This window comes from Grammomys surdaster, unplaced genomic scaffold, assembly GCF_004785775.1.
Source record: "Grammomys surdaster isolate TR1022 unplaced genomic scaffold, NIH_TR_1.0 141, whole genome shotgun sequence".
Classification (NCBI taxonomy): Eukaryota; Metazoa; Chordata; class Mammalia; order Rodentia; family Muridae; genus Grammomys; species Grammomys surdaster.
In genome coordinates this window covers 1,991,451-2,014,549 of record NW_021604599.1, presented here as the reverse complement: position 1 = coordinate 2,014,549, position 23,099 = coordinate 1,991,451, and the positions used below count along the sequence as shown (strand labels likewise).

Here is a 23,099-nt window from a genome sequence, read left to right as displayed (position 1 = left end):
ACAGCAGAAGCTTTAGAGAAAGGGGAATCCAGATGTTTCGTAGAAACAACGAGATAGCATCATTATGGTTATGGAGTTAATCTGGATTGTTCAGTTCAGGTTCTTAAATTCTAGAAATTAAAAAATAAATTCTCTCTCTCTCTCTCTCTCTCTCTCTCTCTCTCTCTCTCTCTCTCTGTGTGTGTGTGTGTGTGTATGTGTTACGTACGGTATGTTGGGGCACACTGATGGCATGCCATTGTGTGCTTGTGGAGGTAATAGGACAATTTCATGGAGTCAGTTCTTTCCTTCCACAATTACTGAGGATCAAGCTCAAGAATCAGACTTTCTCAAATGCTTTTTTTTCCCCTGTTGAGCCATCTTTGTGGCCTAGAACATTGTTTTGTTTTTTGTTTTTTTAAGTTGAGGGTTTGTAATGGTTTTAATTGTCAACTTCACACAATCTAGAATCACCTGGAAAAAAGTCTCAAGGAGGGACTCTTTAGAACAGCCTGGCCTCTGGGCCTGTATCTGGGGACTGTTTCGATTTTACCCATTGAGGTGAGAAGACCTGTCCACTGTGGGCGGCACCATATCCTAGGATGGAACTCTTGCACTGAGTTATAGTGAGAAAGCTGAAAACAGGCAAGCATGCATTATCCCCCTGCTCTTTGCTCTTGACAGTGGCTGTACTCTAAAAGCTGCCTATGTTCCTGCTGCTTTGATTTCCCTGCAATGATGGTCTGTAACTTAAAATTGGGAGCCAGACAAATATTTTCTCCTCCTAAAATGCTTTGGTCAGGGTAATCTATCACAGTAACTAGATAAGAAACTAAAAACCACATATACTTCTTTATGTGGAAGTAGTGGGAAGAATCTAAACATTTGTTAAAGCCAAAAAAACTTCTCAGTTCAAAGCAAAGCAAAGCAAAGCAAAGCAAAGCAAAGCAAAGCAAAGCAAAGCAAAACAAACCACAACAACAACAATAAAAGTCTGTCCTTCTGGGCAATAACGACAGTTTTCATTGTATGGATGTCTTCCACTTCCATGAGTCATCTTGACATTCTCCCTGTGACATGAGCCATACCCTGGGCTCTCCTCCCAAAGAAGCTACATGAGCAGAATTATAAACTGGATATGAACTTAAAGATTATAAAGCAGGCTTAAAATGTAAGGCTGAACATTTTAGTTTGGAGTGTGGCTTTGTCAGCAAGCCTTTGCTCTTACGCCTTGGTTTTCACGAGTCTTTTCTACAATGCATCACTTACATTACCTGAGCCTCAGCCTCCCTCTTCCATGCACCAGCTTGAGCTGTTCCTGCTTTGCTTATGGTTTAATCTTATTCTCTCTATGCAGCAAACTGGGAGTCCCCAAAGCTAGGAGCAATTTTTCCTAATTAAACTTCTAAATCTCCCATGAGTGATATGGAAAAAAATATAATGCAAGAAAATAAAGCTTTATCTTTTGGATTTGTATATTAGCTAAATATAGTTTATTGGTACAGGAAATTTTAGGACTATAGAATAAATTAATATTTAAGGTTAAAACCACTAACATTGACAGGTTACAAAGATGTTTGTCTGACTATGGGTAAATCTTTTTTGAAAGCAGGTACCTCAGACCAAAAAAGAAAACGTGGAACAGATTATGGATGTTATTGTAAAGCAAGGAGATACATTTTCACATATGACTTTTAAAGCCAATCTCATTATTTTACAATCATTGCACATTAGGATAATTAAGGTATCTTTTCATTTTCTTATAGTGGTACTTAAAGACTGAAGGTATACACATATGACATACATATGAGTGACATTGCAAGCAGAATTGGTTTTCTGGAAGACATACAGCAAACACATCATACTGAACACATTACAAAGCCTATTAGTTAAGAACGTGGGCAAAACACATGATAGAAGGCAGATAATAGAAAGGAGACTGCTCTCTGAATAAAATTTAAATTTCTCATGATGCTCTCATCTCCTCAAGACAAAGTAAGTTATTTAGAAATTCTCCTGACAGAATTTATCTAAACTGACAAAACAAAAATTTAGGAACTGTTAAGATCAGCAGGTTGGGCATATCCTCATGCAAAATGCTGCAAGCATCATCTGCCCATCAAGTGAACAATTACAACGCTCTTAGTTCTTTTAGGAGATGGGATTAAAATTTCAAATCTCTAAGTTCTTCATTTCTCATTGGAGAATTTATAATAATCTCATACCTGGGAAATGTTTAGGATACTACTATGCAATTTAGTGTTATTTTTAAATGTTGTTTAATTGATTATTACTGGTAAATAACAATTAGTTGGCTCAGGTTGTAAATATTAGATACTTTTTTATTATGTTCAGAACTGTGTTTCCATGTGTTAAGAATCTATGCATTTTAGATATTCTGTGTACTCTCTAATACGTTTTTAGGATGTGAAAGGTTACACAAGTTGTGAATTCTGAGTTTAAGGACATATCTCTGATTCCAATGGATGCATTGACACACCAAGGATTTATGAAAATTATGCCAACATTTTGCAAACTAGATACATTTCAAGTATAGATGAATGCTTTGGGTTTTCTTTTATTCTTTTTAAAAAATATTTTATTTACATGTACATGTGTGTATTTGTACGTGGGTATGTGCACATCAATGCAGGTTTCCAGGGAAGCTAGAAGAAGGTCTCAGATTTACTGGAAGAAGAGTTAGAGGGGTTGTGAACTGCCTGATATGGATGCTGGGAACTGAACTTGGGTCTTCTAGATGAGCAGCAAACACCTTTAACTCCTAAACTATTTCTCTAGGCCAGGGGTGTTGGTTTTCTTTGAATATCTACAAAAAGCAGTAAAGTATAATATCCAAACAGAGAGAATCAGGTGGCTATGTATAGGATCTCCCTGAGATAGTGTGTATATCTATACCTATACATGTGTGTGTGTATCAATACATAAACATGCATATGTATAGATGAACATACATTTGCATAGATTTGATCTTTTAAAACTATATTTCCTCTTATATGATTAAATTTCCCCTAATCTTGTGTGTGTATTTTTCAGAGAATTTTCTACTCGTTTTAAATTTTCAAGCCAGTACTAATTTTCAACTTGAAGTGGTCTCACAATTGTTGTTTTCAAAGCTATTGTAAAGTGCTATTTCAGACATCCTCAGACAATCTCTGTATTTCACCAAACAGGTATATTGCAGTAATTCTCTAGAAATCTGTATATTATGTTGTTTTTTTGTCAAGTAAAACAGTTATTTCATTGTCCATAGTCTTTATTAGAGACTTTATTTTTAATTTTATTTGTGTGTGTGCATGTGTCTGGCGCACAAACACATGTGCAGGTGAGAGCATTGTTGTGGAGGCCAGAAGAGAGCATGACATCATTTGGAGGCAGGGTCCAGAGTGGGTACTATGAGTTGAGTTCTCCTGACCACTGAGCTATCTTTCTCTCCCTTGCCCATAATCCTTAAAACTGGATTTAAGGAACTATATCAAATACCCTCCAAATCATGCTCTAAGGCAGTGGTTCTCAACCTCCCTACTGCTGAGACCCTTTAATACAGTTCCTCATGTTGTGGTGACTGCCAACCATAAAATTATGTCACTGCTACTTCGTAACTGTAGTTTTGCTACTGTTATGAATCCTAATGTAAATATCTGATATGCAGGATTATCTGATATGTGACGCCCCCCCCAGTCAAATATCAGATATCCTGCAACACAGATGTTAAGAACCAGTGCTCTGAGAAATTTATAGTCTTCACAGTAAGAATCTGTCTTCTCAGTACTGATCTGTGTTCCTATACTCCAGAGCCAAACCGTGCAATTATCATGCTGTCTTTGACCTTCATTAGCCATTAAAACTCATCACAATTATAACTTGTCAAATTCTTGGAAAAACTGCAAAGCTTCATGCTGGCTAGGTTTTGTTACCATTATACAAACAAGCATCATCTGAGAAGGAGAATCCCAACTGAAGAATTGGTTTCATCAGGTCTGTCTATGGGCACATCTGAGGAATTCTCTCGGTTAGTGATAGATATGGGAGGGTCCCGCCTTAAGTGTCGGTTACGCCGCCTTAGGCAGGTGGTCCTGGACCATGAATTTGAGAGGGATGGGGATGAAAGGGGTTGGAGGAAGAAGAGGGTGGGAAGACTTCATGTAACCATCTTTAAAAAATGATAATAATCAAAAGAGAGCAAGATGAGCAAGCCATGAAAAGCCAGCCAGCAGCAGCCTTCATCTACACTCTGCTAAGTTCCTGCCTCCCGTTCCACATCGGACTTTTTTCAATGGCGGACTTTAGATCTGTGAATCGCCCCCCAAATCTTTCCTCCCTAAGTTGTTTCTGGTCGTGGCATTTATCACAGCAGCATAAACTAGGGTAGGCTCCATTAATTGACAGGTGAAGTTTAGAAAAGCAGGCAGGTTGGACTGTCTGTTTTCTGCACCCTTTCTGGATTTGTATACCCATAATTAACAATAACCAGAGCCTCACAGGCGCATTCTGGATATTCATGTCTGAAATAGTAGTAATTGAAACAGCTTCAGCTTATGTTATGGCGAAGTATAAAGCAGATTCAGGGGAACACACCTTAGCTCTTAGGCCTTTTCTAATACTTCAGCAAATGACATGTTCCTGCGTCAAAGCCAGAGAGCCCAACCGCAACACAAACAAACTTCAAGAATAGCTCTGGCTCACTTAACTGGTATGGACGGGATTCCTCCTGACCTTGGGTAGCAACAGTAACTGTTTACTGCGCTTTACACAGTGCTGGGGAGTTCCTAGCACACTGTACTGGAGTTTCCTACCAGGGACTCCCCTATGCCCAGCAGAGAGATGGGAGCGACGGTATTAATCCCACAGCACTGGAAGGCAGGTATCTCATTCACCAGGACATACTTCCTGTCTTAACTTTTCTCGAAAAAGTCAGGTTTAAAATTTCTATTTCTACCAAATACAAAATGGAGCTATGTTCTTATGGTTTTTAATACCACATTCATACAATGTGAACTTGGACAAAAGTGTCTTTACCATGTCCCATACTGTGTATCTATTTACCTAGTGAAATAAACTACATGAAGTTTATATAATGTGAAATAAACTATAATAAACATCCAAACCATTATCACTGTAATCTAATTAGGTACTTACAATTACAGACTACCACTGCGTTTATTTTGTGTATATAAATGTGTGTGTGTATATATAATATATACTACAGTTTCTTTTCTGTGTTTACACTTAAAATAATTTAATCATGGCATAATTAAATTAATAAGCACTGATCAGAACTCAGGAAGGAAGGTCATAGACAGTCAGGGGGGCAAATAGTGATTCAAGACTCCTCATTAAATGTGTTTAACATTTACTCAGTACAAAGAGCTTTCTGTGAGGCAATTTGCAGTTTGTTTTGAGTCCACTGACTGCATATCCTAGCCCACACTGTTAAACAGTCTCAGACATGCCTGCATGCAGGTGTCTGCTTCTGATTAGAGCAATGATAGCTAAAAATAAGAGGTAAATGAGGGAAGGAGGAGCTCTAAGGCTGGGAGAGAGAAGCTTTGAAAAGCATTTAAAGAAAATTCACCTACCAGCTCTACTCGTCCGAAACCTCCAACTCCAAGGGTGTCAATGATGTTGAAATCAGACAGCTTCAGGTTGGCGAAGAAGGCAGCTTCGGCTTCATATCTGGATTTTTTGATGTGAAAAAATGGAAATTTCTTAGATGCGCAAACACGAGTACCACGTATGAACGTACTGGAATGGCAAGACGGCGGCACGGGCTTCACCCGCTTCAATTCCATTTTGCTTTTAGAGTCTGTGTTTTCTCACACGCATAATTTTTTGGTCCCAGCTGTATAAAATAACATAGACTTGCACTTGTTTGTCAAAGAAGAAAAATACAGAGTATCCAGTGCACGCCAGTCAAGTGACCTCTACGGCCCCGTTATCAACTCAGTCACATCTTGGTGTTTTTTCTACGGGTCTTCTTGTGAGTGTGGATTGTTTGAGTTGCTCTCTTGGGGACTGGCTTTGGATATTTGGGATTTGCTTGGTTTTGCTTTTGCTGCTCAGGTATTAGACAGCAGTTTCTCATTAGTTTCCCTTATCCACAGATTGACAGTCTTCTATCAGTATTTATCAGAAGTGTCAGGATCCAGAGACAAGTAGGGGTGTCTCTGGAGTGAAATCACAGCCAGATTTTAGAAAAACAAAAACAAATAAACAAACAAACTAAAAAAGCCAGATCTGAAAAGCTGAGGACTGAGGTGCAAATGTCTGAACTGGAGGATCGCCCAGGAACACAGTAACATCCCTTTAACGTCTTCCCTCTGCTCACATCTGTTCACTGACTCTCTGCTAGCAATCCCAGGGTCTTTAGGTTTGCAAGCCTCTTTTATATGAGTGGCGAGAAGCATGGACTAGCATCCAGGTCTAACTGCACAAGTGTCAATCTGACAGGGGCAAGAGGCCAAAATGTGCTTCTGTCCAATGAAAAAACAGAGTATGAGTTGCTTAAAATATCCCCTGCTTAAAGGCCCTGCTATTTTTAGAAAGGGCAGGAAAGCTTAAAATGGAGATGATCAGCTCACTGACTAAAGCCAGGTCAGGAGATCATTCAGCTGTCTCAAAATTGAAGTGTTGAAAATCACTATGTATGACCTTTGACCTTCAGGCCAATAGGATTCAATCTAGTACTGTACAATGCACAGACATTTCTGAGGAAATGACGTGTACACAGCTTGTGCAATGATTATCTTTACCATAATCCCAGCACCTTTGGTATCATGCTGTACGGCACTTGAGTGTAATCCAACACACCTTTAAAGATCATACTCTAAAGCACATGATAGCTTCTTAGACAAGATTTTCAACTCCCTTTGATTTACAGTTAGCGTTATACCTTTTCAACAAGTCTCTCATTGACAGAGAACTCAGAGTGGATGAAAACAGGCAGGAAAACACTAGTCTTTTTTTTGTTTTTCCTAATTTGCTTATTGTGTGTATTCTGCCACTTTGAACGAACCTTTATAGGCAAAGCTGGTGAATCCAAGAGCGTTTGCAGATTTCTCTCATTAACTACCCAGTCCAAAGGTCACCAGAGCAGTGCAGGACCTGAGCAGCTAGAAAGGAACATAGCGGGCAAATGCACATATCTAACATTCCAAATACCGGCTGCTCTCGGCACGTTAAACCTCCAGCCCATTTAATGAGGCAGGGGCAGAGCTGGCTCCAACAGGTGCTTCAGAAGGACATCTGTGGAGATCAGACTCCACGAGGGTTCACAGGCACTGAAGCATTTCCTGGTTGTCTAGATAAACACATCCCTGTTAGCATTTCTACGGTTTTTGAGTTTTGTTTTTGAAAACAAAATCTGGTTTTCTTTAAAATGTAGAGTTTTTTTTTAAAAAAAATATTTTGAAAACTTCATATCCGATGCTATTTTATGAGCATCCTAAAAACAAACATGAAAGGAAGCTGAAAGGAAAAACCTAAAGAAGCAAGGGTTAGTTCTGACTTCTCAGCCAGTTGCTGAATTCTCAGGCTGACACATCAGCTCCTGGTTCATTAACTAACGCAGTTGCTGCTTTCTTTGGGTTTTTGCTTTGCTTTGCTCTGTCTGTTTTTTTTTTTTTTTTTTTTTTTGAGACAAAGCCTTTTTACATAAACCAGGCTGGCTTTAACCTTGTGATCCTGCTTTAGGGTTTCCAGAACTGGGATTATACATGTGTACTACCAGATTAGGATAATTGATATTTTTATTAATTTGAAATAACATTATTTGGAATAAAACACTACTAAAATGCCATGTCAGAACTAATAACCCTCACATATTCATAAAAGGAACATTTTTGAATAGTAATGTGCTTGCTGTACAGATCTCAGGGGCAAAGGGGACACGCTCAGACTATTGGATTACTGCCTTATATCTGTTTAATTTATGTTATTAGTCCTTAAACCCTTGGATACACCTCTAACATTCAGTTTGGCCTTGGAAATTTAGGCTGCAAGTGCATCAAAATGAGTAGATTGATTCTGAGCTTTGGCAGAAGACCAAAACTGCCCGAGCCTTGCTACATCCAAGTAAAACAGTTACTTGTAGGGTTGGTACCCAAAGCCCCCTCTGTGAGAAACTCCCAGTAATTCTCCTGCACAGCAGAGCCCAGCCCCATAGCTCTAAGTCTTCTGCAAGCTCCAGCATACTCCTGTAGCAATGTGGAACCTGAGCACAGATTTAATTAGAGCAGAGGGAGAAGCTGCTTCCCAAGGAGGCAGGGGTGGTAGAACCTGGCAAGGTTTGGGTTCCTTTATTTTTGGTCCTCCATCATCAGCTGAACAATGATTCTTTAATGGCTGTCAGCTCAAAATGTTAACAAATGAATAACCAGGGTTGTGAGATGGATCCGCTGATAGCAGTGCTTGAAAAACACACCTGACAACCTAGTTTTAATTCCAAGAACCTGCAGTGAAAGGAAAAAATCAACTTCTAAAAGTTGTCCTTTGACCTTTCACATTAAGTATCTTTGTTTACACAGAACACACACACACACACACACACACACACACACACTCACTCATAGACACAGTCTTATCCACACATACACACACTCATACACACACATAAATGCATACTTACATACATGTATATACATGCCTACACGTACAAACATACACACAAACACACCCATTTTCTAAGCAATAGACATTTTTCTTTAGTTATAGAAATCCATTAGCATGTATACACGCTTTCATTAGCTATAAGCATTGATTGTGATTATTGATATCATCGTAATCACACTTTGCTGCTTCTAAAAAATTACTTCGCTAGTATTATTATGTGAAATTTTAAAATGTTCTCTGTGTGTTCAATAAACTAACACTGCTCAATTGAAAAAATGTTCTCTGAAGGTATTAGCTTATTATTGATGAGATATATCTTAAAGGGGCCTCAAGACAATTGTAGTCTTGATCTTCTTTTCTCTTCCATTTGTGTCAGGAGCTAGTTTTTTTGACAATTCAGACAACACATAGGCAAAGATTTCTTTTTTTCCAAACCAGGAAATGCTGTGAGTTGCCTATTATTTCATATTATTTTAATTTTTCTTCTCATTTATGTTTATTAAAGAGTAGAACCTTCATCGCCAAGACTTTTCATATTTCCCACCTTATATCAACAAATTAAAAACATGACCAAGCTTGTGTGCAGGGATTTTTAAAGATGCTCTGCTATGATTTACTTTTCCTTCTTTTTCTTTATTGTCTATAGCAGCATGGATATATCCATTCCTATCCTTGGGTATTTATATAAGAAAATGTGAATCCATCAATGATATTCTAATTTCTTTAGAGTTGATAAAGCTTGAATGGAAAGAAACTAGGTAAGTAGTTAGTGACTTATTAAATAACCCTTTCATCGAAAACAAAATGAGTTTTCAATCCATGCTTTCAGTTAACCTGCCGTGGGGAGGCTTACATACAAGGAATTCTGTATGGTAGCATGTTCATCAGCTGAAAAGTATTTATGGAAGGGCAGTGCCAAGTGTTTAATAAAAATCTATTTCAGTAAAATGTACAATCCTCAATGTCTGGATGCTTACTCTATATAATTGCTCTTAAGTTTGTGTGAGCTACTAACTTAAACATTATTTATGAGGTGAAAACTATGGGTATGCTTTTCCAGAAAAGTATAAATACTAGTATATGTTGCAGTTACAATCATATGAAGCCTATAAACCCATAGAGAGATTAATAAAACATAAGTAAGGTTAGACTGTGGCTTATAGATAGGGCATATGCTTAGCAAGTATGAGTCTCTGATTTCAATTCCCTGCAAACATAGAAAACAAACAAGCAAACTATAACAGACAAACAAAAAAAGCAAAGACATCTATGTGTCTGTTGGGTGAGGCAGGCAAAGAGAATGTATCATTTCTAAAACATTCCTAATGATAAAATTCATGTGGGACGGTAGTGATCAGAAACAATGGAGCCCTGTTAATCCTTATAGGACGATTGTTAAACCGTGAAATGTTGGACAGTTAAGCCAGCTGAAAAATGACAAAATTGTCTTGAATTTTACTCCCTCTTTTCAAGTTTGCCTTTATGCCACAGGAGTTCGTAATGTGAGATGGGGCAGGGAGGGGAAGTTATGATAGGGATGGAGAGTAAATAATTAAAAAAAAAAACCATGAAAACCTGAAGGTGTGGTGATGAACCTAGGATACGTGCAGTCTGGGACTTCGGCATCTCTTACCCTTGCATCTATTTCTCCTCTTTCCACAGCCACTCATCTGTGCTACAGGAGACTCACATTGCTTTAGAAACAGACAGATTCCTCGTTTTTCCATTATTAACAGCAAAGGCAAGGAGTTCTTTATTAACCACCACACTTGTATCTCTGGCTCTCACATTGTCTCTCTGGCATCTGTGAATCAATTACTTCTTATTTTTGTATTAAGAGAATTGGATGTTATTGATGATGATGATAATGATGAGGTAATCAGCTTGTTTCCCTGGGTCTCAGCAACTAGATGAGTGATTCATCTAGAATCAGACTTCTTACCAATCTTCCTACACGGATTATTACAACAACACAAATATTTCTACATCATTTGATAAAGCAAACAGTATTACCTCTACTCTTAAGTAAAGATGATGTGACTAAAACATAGTCAGATGAGTAATTAAGAACCATTTGAACAAAGCAAACATTGCCTGGTTTGTTTTAATTCACTTTATCTACCATGAAAACTAACTTCAGAAATCTAAGCCTCCAAGAAAAACTAGCAAGTTCTCAGAATGTCCTGATTCTACAAATGACATTTCCTGCCTTTGCTGGACTCAACTGCTTCTGAGTGTACTCATATTGCTGCCTGAGTTTAGATTTATAAGTTCTTGGGGGAATCTATAAAAAATATTTCAGCAAACGTAGATGGACTCCAATCGATGACTGAATTATTTTTTACTGTGCATGTAACAACATGAGATTTAATCAGATGATAACATCTACTTGGGACTTAATAATGATATAAGAGAACACCAGAATTAACAGACAGAAGCTCGTGGCTTTGTGGTCCTGATTCTGCCCATGACTTTGACCTTCCAGGACCTTGGTTCTGTAATGTAGGGACCTTAGAGATATTGAACACATACGCCTGTAAGCTAATCAACATGAATTGGTTGCTAGTTCAAGTCAGAGTCCAAGCTATTAAAACAAGCAGGTAAATGTCTAGAAATCATCTGTCTTCATACTGTATGTAATAAGGGTCACTGGAACCTAGATATTTATACATAAATGGATTAAAATGGGGTAAGAGAGTTTAGAAATGAGATTTTTATGCAGAAGACACAGTTTTAGTGTACGATAAATGCAAACTCTAACCTTGACTATGTACTAAACGAAGACTTACTTGCATACAAAATATGTTATAGAATAGTAGTTTCTGATTTAATAGAGTCTAGTGTGTTTAATAATTTGTGTGACAAATAAATATGAATATAGTAAAAAATGTACTCATGCATAGAGAAAGCAGCATTAAGTGGGGACAATAATGCTTATTTACCTACTCAGTGCAGATATAATTCGAGCTACCCCAGGGACTGCTGTCTTCTGGCACTAACTAAACTGTTATGGACAAAGGATCAGGAGGGAGCTACATACCACACACCCTTGACTCTCAGATATTGAAAGTAAACAAGTACATTCAGTAAAGGAGAACTCAACTGCTTTTATAAGCAACACACTGGCCACCTCTTATTTAGTTGTCATACCAAAACTGCTCTGGGAAATCACATGAAGGTAACATTCTTTAATTCACTGACAGCAGGGTGAATGGTTTTGTAGACTGAGTTAGTAAAAAGAAAGAGAAGATGCAAAATTAATTTAGGAAACCTTGAGTATTTCATTAGGTCAATTTTCTTCTGATAGTGCAATCTGTTCTTCTAAGAGATAGGAAAAAACATTGGCGCACTGCCTCTACTTCACAACTGTCTTTTCAGATTATAGGATATCTATCTATCTATCTATCTATCTATCTATCTATCTATCTATCTATCATCTATCATCTATGGATTTATTTATTAAGTCAATCTAGTCATAAAGTGCATCCCTTGAGATAGACAGGCAACGTCGTGTATGCAGAGGAGAACCACATTTCATCTTTTGCTGTGAAGCCACAGCCATGCAAGCATCCTGCATGCAAGAAGACCATTGTAGCTTTCTTCCAGGAAATGGAAAGTTTCTCTCATCTAAATCATTCTTGCTAATTCTCTGTATAGATGAGGCAACACATATTTTGCTTCTGTTTTGTAACTGACCCTTCCATGTGTTGAAAGTGACTGATTCTTTAGTTAAATATCAGAAGAATTAGGACCAGAACATTTTACTGATTCTCATCACAGGGTATTTAGACTTATTTAATGAATTAAGTATTCTACAAAGAGGAAAATCACATAATTTTAGAGATATTCCTAAAAATTCTCAGAGCACTAAACTATTGACATTGTTCAGGATCTGTGTCAACACCATCTCATCCAATATCTACATCTCTAAAATGAGACTAATTCTGGAGATATTAGATAAAAATGTTGGGGTGAGACAGACCCAGGGATGAGAGACTGGCCTGCAGTCTGTAAGTTATTTTTGAAACTATCTGATTGTACATCTGCAAGTTTTATAACATCCTGATAACTTAAAGACAAAGAGAAGCAGAGAGGTTACAAAATACATTTGAACACTACTTTTCTGCATTAATAATAATAACATGCCTACCTATATCCATGTATTTGAGTTTTAATCTATAATGATACTGGGTATGTGGCTCCTCTAGCCACAAACAAGTACTCAAAAATGAAAGTATATTTGCTTAGAAGGTAATTTAAAAAATTATAGAGAAACATTTGTAACAGAAATTGGTGAGGATATGCTATTATATACTGAACATTTGAAATATATGTTCAACATGCAATTGTAATTAAAAGATTTCAAACATTTATACAGTTTGAGATGGATTTCTGTTTCTCTTAACCGATTTTCTGAGTAAATATGTACTACCACAAAAGAGAATGACAAGAGCTATGCCCTTGTGCTCCTTCATGCACCTTTACCCAGATTACAGATATGAAAGGACAGTGCAAAAGGCAGAACAGTTCAAGACTCTAATATGGAGGTTGTTTTTGTTTCCCATGAATATAAACATTCACTACAAACAGTTGCTTCTTTAAACACATCCTTAGCGTTTTAGTATAAATTTATAAATTTAGAAACCTGCACAATACATTGGTACCTGCTCACAGGTGCTCAGCAAAGGCAGCTAGAAGGCAGTCAGGGACTGGTGTTGGGGGCTGTGGGGAGGAAAGTCATCTCCTATCTCCTTCACACAGTGTTTTGCCTTCCTTCCACTTTCCTAAACTTTGTTCAAGCCTATACCTGGTGCTTGGAAACACTTGATTCTCTTTCACAGTACAAAGATTTGAAGGCTTTTTTTTTTTGTAACATAAATATTTGTAAAATGTTTCTTGCTGACTGGGATGCAAAAGTATAAGCAAAAAACAGCAGGAAGAATTATTTCAATTTTAGGTCTCAAGTTGTCATCATTACAGTATAAACAAGCTTTTCCCTGCATATCTAGAAATGTATATAGCAAACTAAAAATGCAAGATGTTATCAAGACAACTCTCTTGAACACAGTGGTACAGAGATATTTTTTTTCAGAGACAAGCCATTTTTAGATGAACAAATGAATGAATGAATGAATGAATGAGTGAATGAATGGGATTTGTTACCTGGAGTAACAGTGTAACAAGAACCTGTTAATAAACAAAGACACTTCAAGCATAAGTTTAGGATTACAAATATTATGGAAAGTAGACTGAACGGAATGCCATCTTAATCCAAGATCTTTGAAACAAGCTTAAATGTGCTCTTAATATTAACACCTGTTATCTAATTGCAGCAAAGGATGGGTCGATCCAAAAGCATTATTTTATTTTGATTTTTTGAAAATCATCTCTTCTCATAATTACATGGATTTCACTCAATCATTAAACGTAAAATAGATAATCTAGTTCACAGATATGTTGGCTCTATTCTGGAATATGTTCTCCTTAGCCTAGTATTGTATATAGATTTATTTCTCCTTCCAACCAATTAAACAGTAACACTCAGTGGTGGTGGTCACCTCTATTTCAGAATCTTTTATGCTATCAACAAAACTTTTATGGTAGGTATTGTTAGTTGATCAGACAACTACTATTGTCTTTTGATAGTCAGGAAAGCCATTTGATTACCTATCTCTGAATTTCCTGTGAACTATCAAGGAAGCCAATTTGTTAGGGCTGTACCTTTCATTTGTTCACATAAAGCAGGAATAGCCAAGGAAGTAGCAATATGGTTGAAATATATTCTTGGAAGCCAGTTGGTTTTGGGCAAACCTCAGCTCCACTGCTCACTTAACATAGGCAGGAACAAGAAACTTAATCTATTTCCACTTAATTGTCAGAAGAAACAAATCAGCTTCCTTAGGTTATAGTAAATGTTAAATGAGATTAGATTATAAGAAGGTAAAATAAAGATGTTTGCTACAATAATTTTTGAAAGATGATCATTACCTAGGATGCATTTGAATTATGTGTATGATACTCAGTTTAGCCTTATCTAAGTATTAGCAATTGCCTAAAGTTTCTATCCATGCATTTTGGGCTGTTTCTAAAACTACCCTAGTGTACCTGGATGTGATCTACAGTACATTTGTTTGGCAAACAGAATATTTGTTAGTACATAGAAATAAATTAATTTATGGACATAGGGGATTTGAATCAACCATAATGTGCTTTGGTTCCTTCCCTAGAATCTAGTGCTTTGATTATGGCTGGTGTAATCTCCAGGATAGTGAATGACATTTGTACTGCTGCAGCATATTGCAATTTATACTGTATTTTTATCATTTAATTTCTGAAATATATGTGATTTGTTGCTATCAAATGAATCAAACTGAAAGTTTTGTTATCTATCATGAATGAAGGTTGGAGATCCTTCAATCAATTCTAGACCCTCTATTAGAAGAGGGTAGGTGAGGGTCTCCTTTCAAAATTTAAATTTTACATGTTCTTCTTGTCTACTTTGCCTACGGAAAATAGGGAATTTGTGAGGCTTCAAATGGACAAAAGAAAGACACACAGTCCTGATGTTGCTTCCCAACAAGATCCTTACCTTCAACTATTCCCTGAACTTGTGAGAGAGACGATAGGTACATCACCATGCTCTTACACAGCCAGAAAACAGACAGAGTCAGGTAACAACCTTCGTAATCCAGAGCCTGGAAATGACTGAAACAAATTCTCAAGAGGCATTCACTGCTCTGTAAATGTCCCCAGGGAGGACGAATCATTGCTCAAATTAGAGTTGCCAAGAAAGTACTCAGCGACCCATTCCTGTAAACATCCCTCTCCCGTTTTCCTGGAGCTTATTCAGTATGTGAAACTTCCCCAGAGCATCCCAAAGACCCATGCTCATTAGGAAACAGTGAAAGCCTTGCCAAGGCCCATAGGCTCAAAGGACAGCATTAGTTCCTTTGTCTCATGCCAGCAAAAACTGTGGCTGCCTCTTGTTGACCAGATATTTGTCAGTGGATCTTTTATACTGGAAAGGCTCAATGTCAGATCAACTCATTTGTGGTCTTTGACAAATAATAATAAATACTCTTTTGATTAAAGTCCTTACAAGATTTATAATGTCTTCATCCCACTGTATAATATTTGTTAAAGGATCATTTCCAGAGGTGGTACAATTTGGAAGACAAAACAAATTAACAAAGAAACCACACACACACACACAGAAAAATTCCTTCTTCATATATTACTGACAAATAACAATAGAAGAAGACAGGAGACAAAAGACACATTTGCTTTTTTTTATGTCAAAGCATATTTGCAGCATTTCGTCATGTTGCATGAGTTTGTTTCCAGTGCTATGAATATACAACACAGTTAACTTGGCATGGGGATGTTCTCTGTCACAGGAAAAGGCTTTGGGACCCACTTACTGCTATCTTACTGTCTTTTCTAACAACTATCATCACCCGCCCACTTCCACCCAGCAGTACTGACTGGAAGAGCCTGGTCTGTATCGTTACATATTCTACTGGGATCAAGAGTCCTCCATGCACACATAAAGTAATAGGCTATGGCATAGCCAATTTTTACTTTACATAGAATTCTGTTGACATCAGTCCTCGTTTGGGTGTTTCACTGCAGCTGGACAGCTGCATATGTGCCTGGCATTGCCAAGCCTTTCCGAACTAGGTCCCTTTGAAGGGAGCAAACTCGATACCGGAGACACAAGCTTACAGCCAATAGTGAAGAGCGTCCTACAGCATATGGCTCTCATCCTCCGGCTCCATGCTATCATTAAAAGACAAAACAAAACATTTACCTGGCTAGGACAAATGGAAAAATCTTGGGTTTTTGAGTCAAGGTTTTTCCTAAGAGCTTAAGCAAAGAAGAATCCTTTCCTTTTGCTTCAGGTCCCCCTCCTTCCAGACCAGATCCTTCCGTTCAGCAATGCACTGGCTCAACTCCCTGCTTTAGCTGCTGCATCCTCATCCCACGCTTTTCCTTTCCATTGAAAATCTAAATCAAGATCAAACAAAAGTCCTTTTGGTACTTCAGAGAGTCCATGAGAACGAGGCTGCGATGATTAGGGTAGTGATGTCATTGATAGCTACAGCTACGCAGATGGCGCTAGCTGAGAACGGGAATAATCTAGGAAAACGTCGTTGGGTTACTACCTCCGTTAACCCATCCACACGTGAGTTCCAAATTTACTTGCCTTTAAAGAATTCCAAATCAAGAACAATCACATACCACCTGCTTTAGATTTTCTAACAGAAAGTGAACATTGAGTTTTGCAGCTAAAACAGACATTAAAGCTAAGGCATCGCTAACTTCCTCTGGAAGGGGAGGGAGATCTGAAAGCAGAAACATAAAGTTAAGAAGTAACACGGAAGTTATCACTGTATAATTGCTTACAAACAATTTGTTACAATGGCCTAGAGCATTACAGTGTGCATGGAGACTTCAGCCTGAAGCGTGTTGTCTGCCTACCATTGTCTCCCTATGGTCTTCATACTACGTACAGAAACCATTTCTATTATTTATGTTTTCAGACATTACTAGATGTACTGGATGTTTACCCCTGTTTAACTCGTACTTCACTTCTTAATGGAATATGTTTTACTTTACATAATAAAATACCACATTATGAAATGCATACATATGTCAAGAAAAAAAGATGAGGTGCTTAGAGGTTACCGTTAAATATCAGTAGATAAGTAACATTTCCTTATTTGTTTTTCAGTGAGTTGAAACCAAAAGCTTACAAACAATTTGACAGGGGTTATTCATGTTATTTTCATGTTCTATCCCCTTTCTATTATGATAATTCATCAATTAAAATAAACCAAACATCTCAGTTTTGTTGTTTCTCTAAAGACCAGGTGTCGATATTTTTCAACTAGATCTTTATTTTAGTAAGCAAGTGTAGTATCAACAGGATATGAGATTTATTGCAATTTAAATTTTTCCCAATTTAGTTTAATATTCAATAGAATTTATTAAATTATTACTTTTGTGCATTTGCAAGGGCAATGAAAGCAGACCTTACAATCAACAGTCTCAGACTAACTTAGTGACCGGATTAATAAGAATTTTCAATATTATACCATGGTCTGTGGGCTGTACTATACAAGGTGTACAGCTGTTTACTTGTTCTGAAAGAATGGAATGGTCTGTCTATACTCTGGAGTATCTGTAACCTGAACATGAAGCTCAGGAGTGTCCCATGATTGACAAGGAACTCAGCTATGAAAACTTGCTTGGACCAGGTTTGACCCATGAAAGTCTGTTCACTTTTTAAAAACTCATTATTTTTAGCATAGAAATACTAGATTAACTTGAAACACTAAAGTCATTTTCAAGGTCAGTATCACCTTTGCCCTACATGTTTTACAATGGAAACCAGTTGTCTAAGGGTGACAGCAATTATCCTATCCCTAGTTTGATAAAGGCATAATTTTCCTGTGGGGGACAGATTTCATGAAAAGTGTATAAACTTGACACAATTTACCAATGAAGCTCTCTAGGGACTGATGTGTTATCTGAATCTGTTGTGCTGAATGAAAGGCATCTGACAGGTGACGGTAAGGAACCTGAACCAATGGCAAAGTTAATTACAGATTTTTAAAAATCATTTTGGACAGTAAGTAATCTGAATAGCAAGGTCAAAGCAGATTCCAAGTGATGCATTCTCAGCACGATCAGGGAGTTCTGCAAATTACAATAAAACAGGAACTCTTAGAGATACAAATGGGGGACCCAGATGTGTACAAAATAGAGAAAAGGAAAACCCAACCCTCAAATGGCTTCCATGCTCATGGAGGAGAAAAAGAAATAAAAATAATGTGTGTGTTAACCGTGGTAAATGCTGTGGATAGCAGTTAAGAAATTGAGACCTGCATAGGAGGGCTGCAGTTCTGACTCAGAAGTCAGGGAACTCACAGAGAGAAAGTAAGCCTGCTGGGATCTGGGAAGAAGAAATTGAAAGTGCAGCTGCTCCAAGGCAGGTGACTCTCTGTGTCACCTGTGTGTTACAATTAGCTAGGTGACCACAGAGGCTAGCACCGTGGACATATGGATGGGAGAAGGAAATGAGCTTGAGGAGAAGGTGGTGGAAGGGTTGCAAATTGTCTAGTGCTTTCTAGAGCATTGGAGATTTGACTTACTCTCAAAAGGAGCCCCTTAGAGAAGGAAGCAGGGTCTGTTCTTACATTCCAACTTACATCTGAAATTGCCTCTAGGAGGGTCGACATCAGATAGTGGGAGAACAAAGATAGGATGATGGGAACGAGCATTTGAGCAACTCACATAAGAGAAGATGCAATTTAAATGTGGTTAGCTTCACATGTACGTTTACATTAGCATCGGCATGATTTTCTGTGTGAGAAGCCGGGAAAAGAGAAAGGACTTGATGCTCAAGATAGAAATATGGAGACAGGATGGAAACACTATAAGAAAAATGAGTTTAGATCCAGATTGGAAGCTTAGCTTTGATATTTTAGATTTGTGACATATATGTAAACTTTTCAAGTAGGCATCTAGGAGTCTGATCTTGGAAAAATGGAATCTAGCCTGGAAATACAAATCTCTATTATCAGCATATTTGGGTTGGAAATGATAGAAGACAACCCAATATTTCCAGAGATGATGAAGAAAGGGCCAGAAGAATGAGTCTTAGAGCATGACGCTATTGAAAGAAAGGTGGAACACGCAGCCAGAAAAGAAAGTATCAAGAGAATCTAAGTTCCAGAAGTGGAGATTTCAAGATCTGTATCAAAAGCTACAGACAGATCAAATGGGAAAAGGCACAAGAATCAACAAGTGAATTCAACTACTAGTGACCTTGGTATAGCAATGTGAATCCAAGCTGGAGGAGAGAATTAGGAATTCCCTATGTATATGTATTGTAAAGGATTTTCTAAGGTAAGACCAGTGAGGTGATTGAAGAAGCGCAGACCTGCAGATATGGTTCATGGGTTTTTCTCTGAATGTCAGTTCACTGGACAATTGCTTACTTCAATGAAAAGAATCCATTCATTGTGCGGAAAAATGCACCATTTACAGACTTCCTTCACAGAGTGGAAGCTTACGACACATTCTCAGCCATTGCTAGGTCACTGCTAACACATGCTTCTTTCCCATGCTGTACCTATAGTGAACAGCAGGGAACGCAAGAATGCAATGAGTCTGTTCATTCTAGAAGTGAAAAGAGAGAAGCTTCACAGACTAAATAAATCTTTTAGAAGAAAAGGTAGATGAGCTGGTATATGGTGAAATAGGGCACTAGAACAAGACTAGAGCAATGCCAGTGTCAAGCTTCAAAAGAGTGACCTGTTAGGAGCAGGGATTTTAGGTCAGGGAAAAGCCAATGATCTGAAAATGAGATATTGGCAGGACTAACTGAAGTGCTAACACGAAGCTCTATATTTTCTTACCAACATTATCGGTAAGTACTTTCTTTTAGTGGCTGGATAATTTATAGTGCACATTACTCTTAAGTTCTTTATACTTCCTGCCACTTAATTCTATAGGAAACCATCTGTTCTATATTCGACTAGTTGATCTTCATCCTGGTTTCTTTTATTTATCCTTTGATTTACATATCTAGAAAAATCTCCCATCCCTGTGCTCATTTAATCTCTCTCTGTCTCTGTCTCTTTCTGTCGCTCTGTCTCTCTCTGAGTGTGTGGGTGTCTGTGTGGTGTATCAACAAGTATTTAAGCGAGAAAAACATTCTGAAATAAAAAGCACTATGAATCTAGAAATTCATGTTATAATATAACAGATTTGGAATTTAAGAATTTCTAAAGATCAGTTCCTATTCTCTTGTATTACTTAGTGAATTAAATCTCTATTCCCAGGAGGCACGTGTATGGTACCAGCACAGGCCGGAGGCAGATACAGGCTTATTAGTCACATGATAAACAATGTCCTGCTCCCATGGGTGAACTCTTAACAGCAGTCTCTGCTGGTGTCAAGGAGAGGGTTAAGCTATCTAGAGATAATTGTAATTGAACATCAAAGTCTGTTTACTGGAAGGCAAGGGTTCCTTACCCATTCCCACAATTCCCATAATTCTGGGCACAGGGGAGCAGCTGATGGCTTAGAACTGTCATCTCCAATCTTGCCAGACTCCAATGTACAGCACAATTAAAGCAACAGTTATCCAACCATGTAAGCCCCTTTCACAAACACCTGCCTAGTTCTTGTTTTAAAAGTTTTTTCAATGATAAAAGGACTTGACAGTATTGTGAAATCAGCTTTTGTGATTTGTATTCAAAATTTAATGTCTTTTCCTAGCCTGCTGCTTTCTAAGGAGAATTTACAAAGAAAGAAACTATATATTAATTTGCATTTATTATGATATTTAGAAATGTAAATTGTAACAGGAAGTCGATAGTGACTTTTAAAAGGTTTTGTCTACTTCAAAGCATCATTAGCCTCTTTCCTATATGAAAAGTGAGTAAAAGTATTCTCGATTATTCATTTACCAGTTTATTTTTTATTGTTAGCAACTATTTATGTGAATACTCTTATTATTTAAAAAATAATAGAATTTAGCAGCTTTATCTCACATCTAGATTTTTTTTTAAAAGTGATTTTCATAATGTTTACCATTTCAGGTTTTATATCTAGAAAATTCATTCAATTAAATATGGCAATATGCAAATAATCTCAAGCATAATATTAAATAGTAAGAATTTTTTAAAAGTATTGACTTAGTTTATAAGATAAAATCTATGGTGTTTACTTAATATTCTATGTTAGGCTTTAACAGAGGTTTTATGTTATTGGTATAATGCTAAAAATCTTCCCCAAATGTCTTACTTTAAAACACTAATATTTATTATCTTCTAGATTTTGTGAGCCACAAGTTTGAGGAAAGCTTAGCTGGGCCATGAGTCTTCAGAGCCCTTGCAGATGTTATCTGAGACTACAGCATCTGTAAGTGTCATTTCCCAGGAGGGTTTATACCACACAGTCTCCAGGTAGTGCTAGATGACAGTGTGATTTAGTTCCTTTCCATATGAACTTTGTGCCCTCATGATATGGTGTTCTTCTGAAACAAGAAGTCTCAGAATAAATCAGTGAGCACAATCCTTTATGACCCAACCACAGAAGCAACACACCAATGACATCCATAGTATTCTCCCCTAACCACATGGACCATAGCAGTTTATGTGATGGGAGAATACACAAAGCATCCATACAGAAAGACCCATAGGCCTGGGGCCACTATCTACTATAGTCCAGTCTCTTATGCTTGTGGTTCACAATGTTTTTGCATATGGAGTGCCCTCATCTCTTTCTAAAGCCTCTGAAATTCTCATTCTGTATATGCTCACACTAAAGCCCTTGTCATAAAAATCAATTCCAGGTGCAGATGAAGCTTCTCAAATGTGACTTCTTAACTACAGCTCTTTCCATTATTTTTTTTGAGACTATCACAACATACAAATCAGGCTGACCTTAAGACATGATGCTTCTGCCTCATCTAGTGCTGAGACTGCTGGTATGAGCTACCATGACTGCAGGCACAGTTCTTTGAGGAAGATTTGTCACAATCTGAGACTACAAGAATCAGGATCACTTAAACCCCCACCCCATTCTCCATACCACAGACACCCTCTCTAGGTCACAGAAGTTCAGACATCTGGCAGGTTGGTTGTCCTTGAATTGAGGCTTACAGGACTAGAAATAATTGAGGCTCCTCGCTCTGTCTTCAGCTCTGCCACCTTTCCCTTTAAGTCATTCCTCCTTTGACACAAATCTCTTAGTGTTTAGAGTGGTTTCCTCGGGCTGTTTTCTGCTTGGGGACTTTCTAGACCCAAGTAGTGGCCTCTCTCCACTTAGGACCACCTTTCTTCTTCTTCGTCCACGCTAGTGATGTTTGGTCAATTAAATCCTCTTAAACTGCAAGTATATGCAAAATCCTGCCGAGTTCCAGAAGACAAAAGACATGTCCACAGCTGCTTCTGACATAAGCTCTCTTTACCTTTGTGCCTTTGTGCATGCTGATGTGGACTGACACTCCCAATCGGTATGTGAAGCGTCTGTCTGCTCGAATCATTCTCTAAAGCATCGTTCTTAAATTATTGATGACACAACTAAAGATCTTATCAGAATAATTTTACCCTTATATTTATATTGTCTTTCCCTGAGCGTTCCTTAGATGTGACTCTTGCCTGAAAGCCACCTACTCTTAGCAACATTTTCCATTTGGAAAAGATGAAAATTACTAAAATACCTACTGGATCATTTATGCTTGACAGCTTTTATTTATCTTATGTTTCTCATACCACAATTCCCATAAGCAATGAGACCAAAAAATCAAGGATTAACTTTCTATACATTGCTTAGAAAATGGCTTCTAGCTGGGTTTCTCTCTTGGGTCACCAGACTAATTTTTACTTAACCTGTCATTCTAGGTGACATCCTTGCTACTAAATAACCAGAGTCCCTTTTCTACAGTTTCCAGAACAATCTCCCTCCCTCCCTCC

At 37.7% G+C, this 23,099-nt stretch overlaps 1 protein-coding gene across 1 annotated transcript in view; it reads right to left on the bottom strand.

Annotated features, from left to right (window-relative positions):
• Positions 1-23,099, bottom strand: part of Prkg1 (protein kinase cGMP-dependent 1) — a 1,042,192-nt gene that overhangs the window by 45,361 nt on the left and 973,732 nt on the right. The window contains exon 10 of the mRNA XM_028764010.1: positions 5,577-5,673. Within this exon, the coding sequence (XP_028619843.1) occupies positions 5,577-5,673 (97 nt within the window). The remainder of the gene's footprint in view (positions 1-5,576; positions 5,674-23,099) is intronic.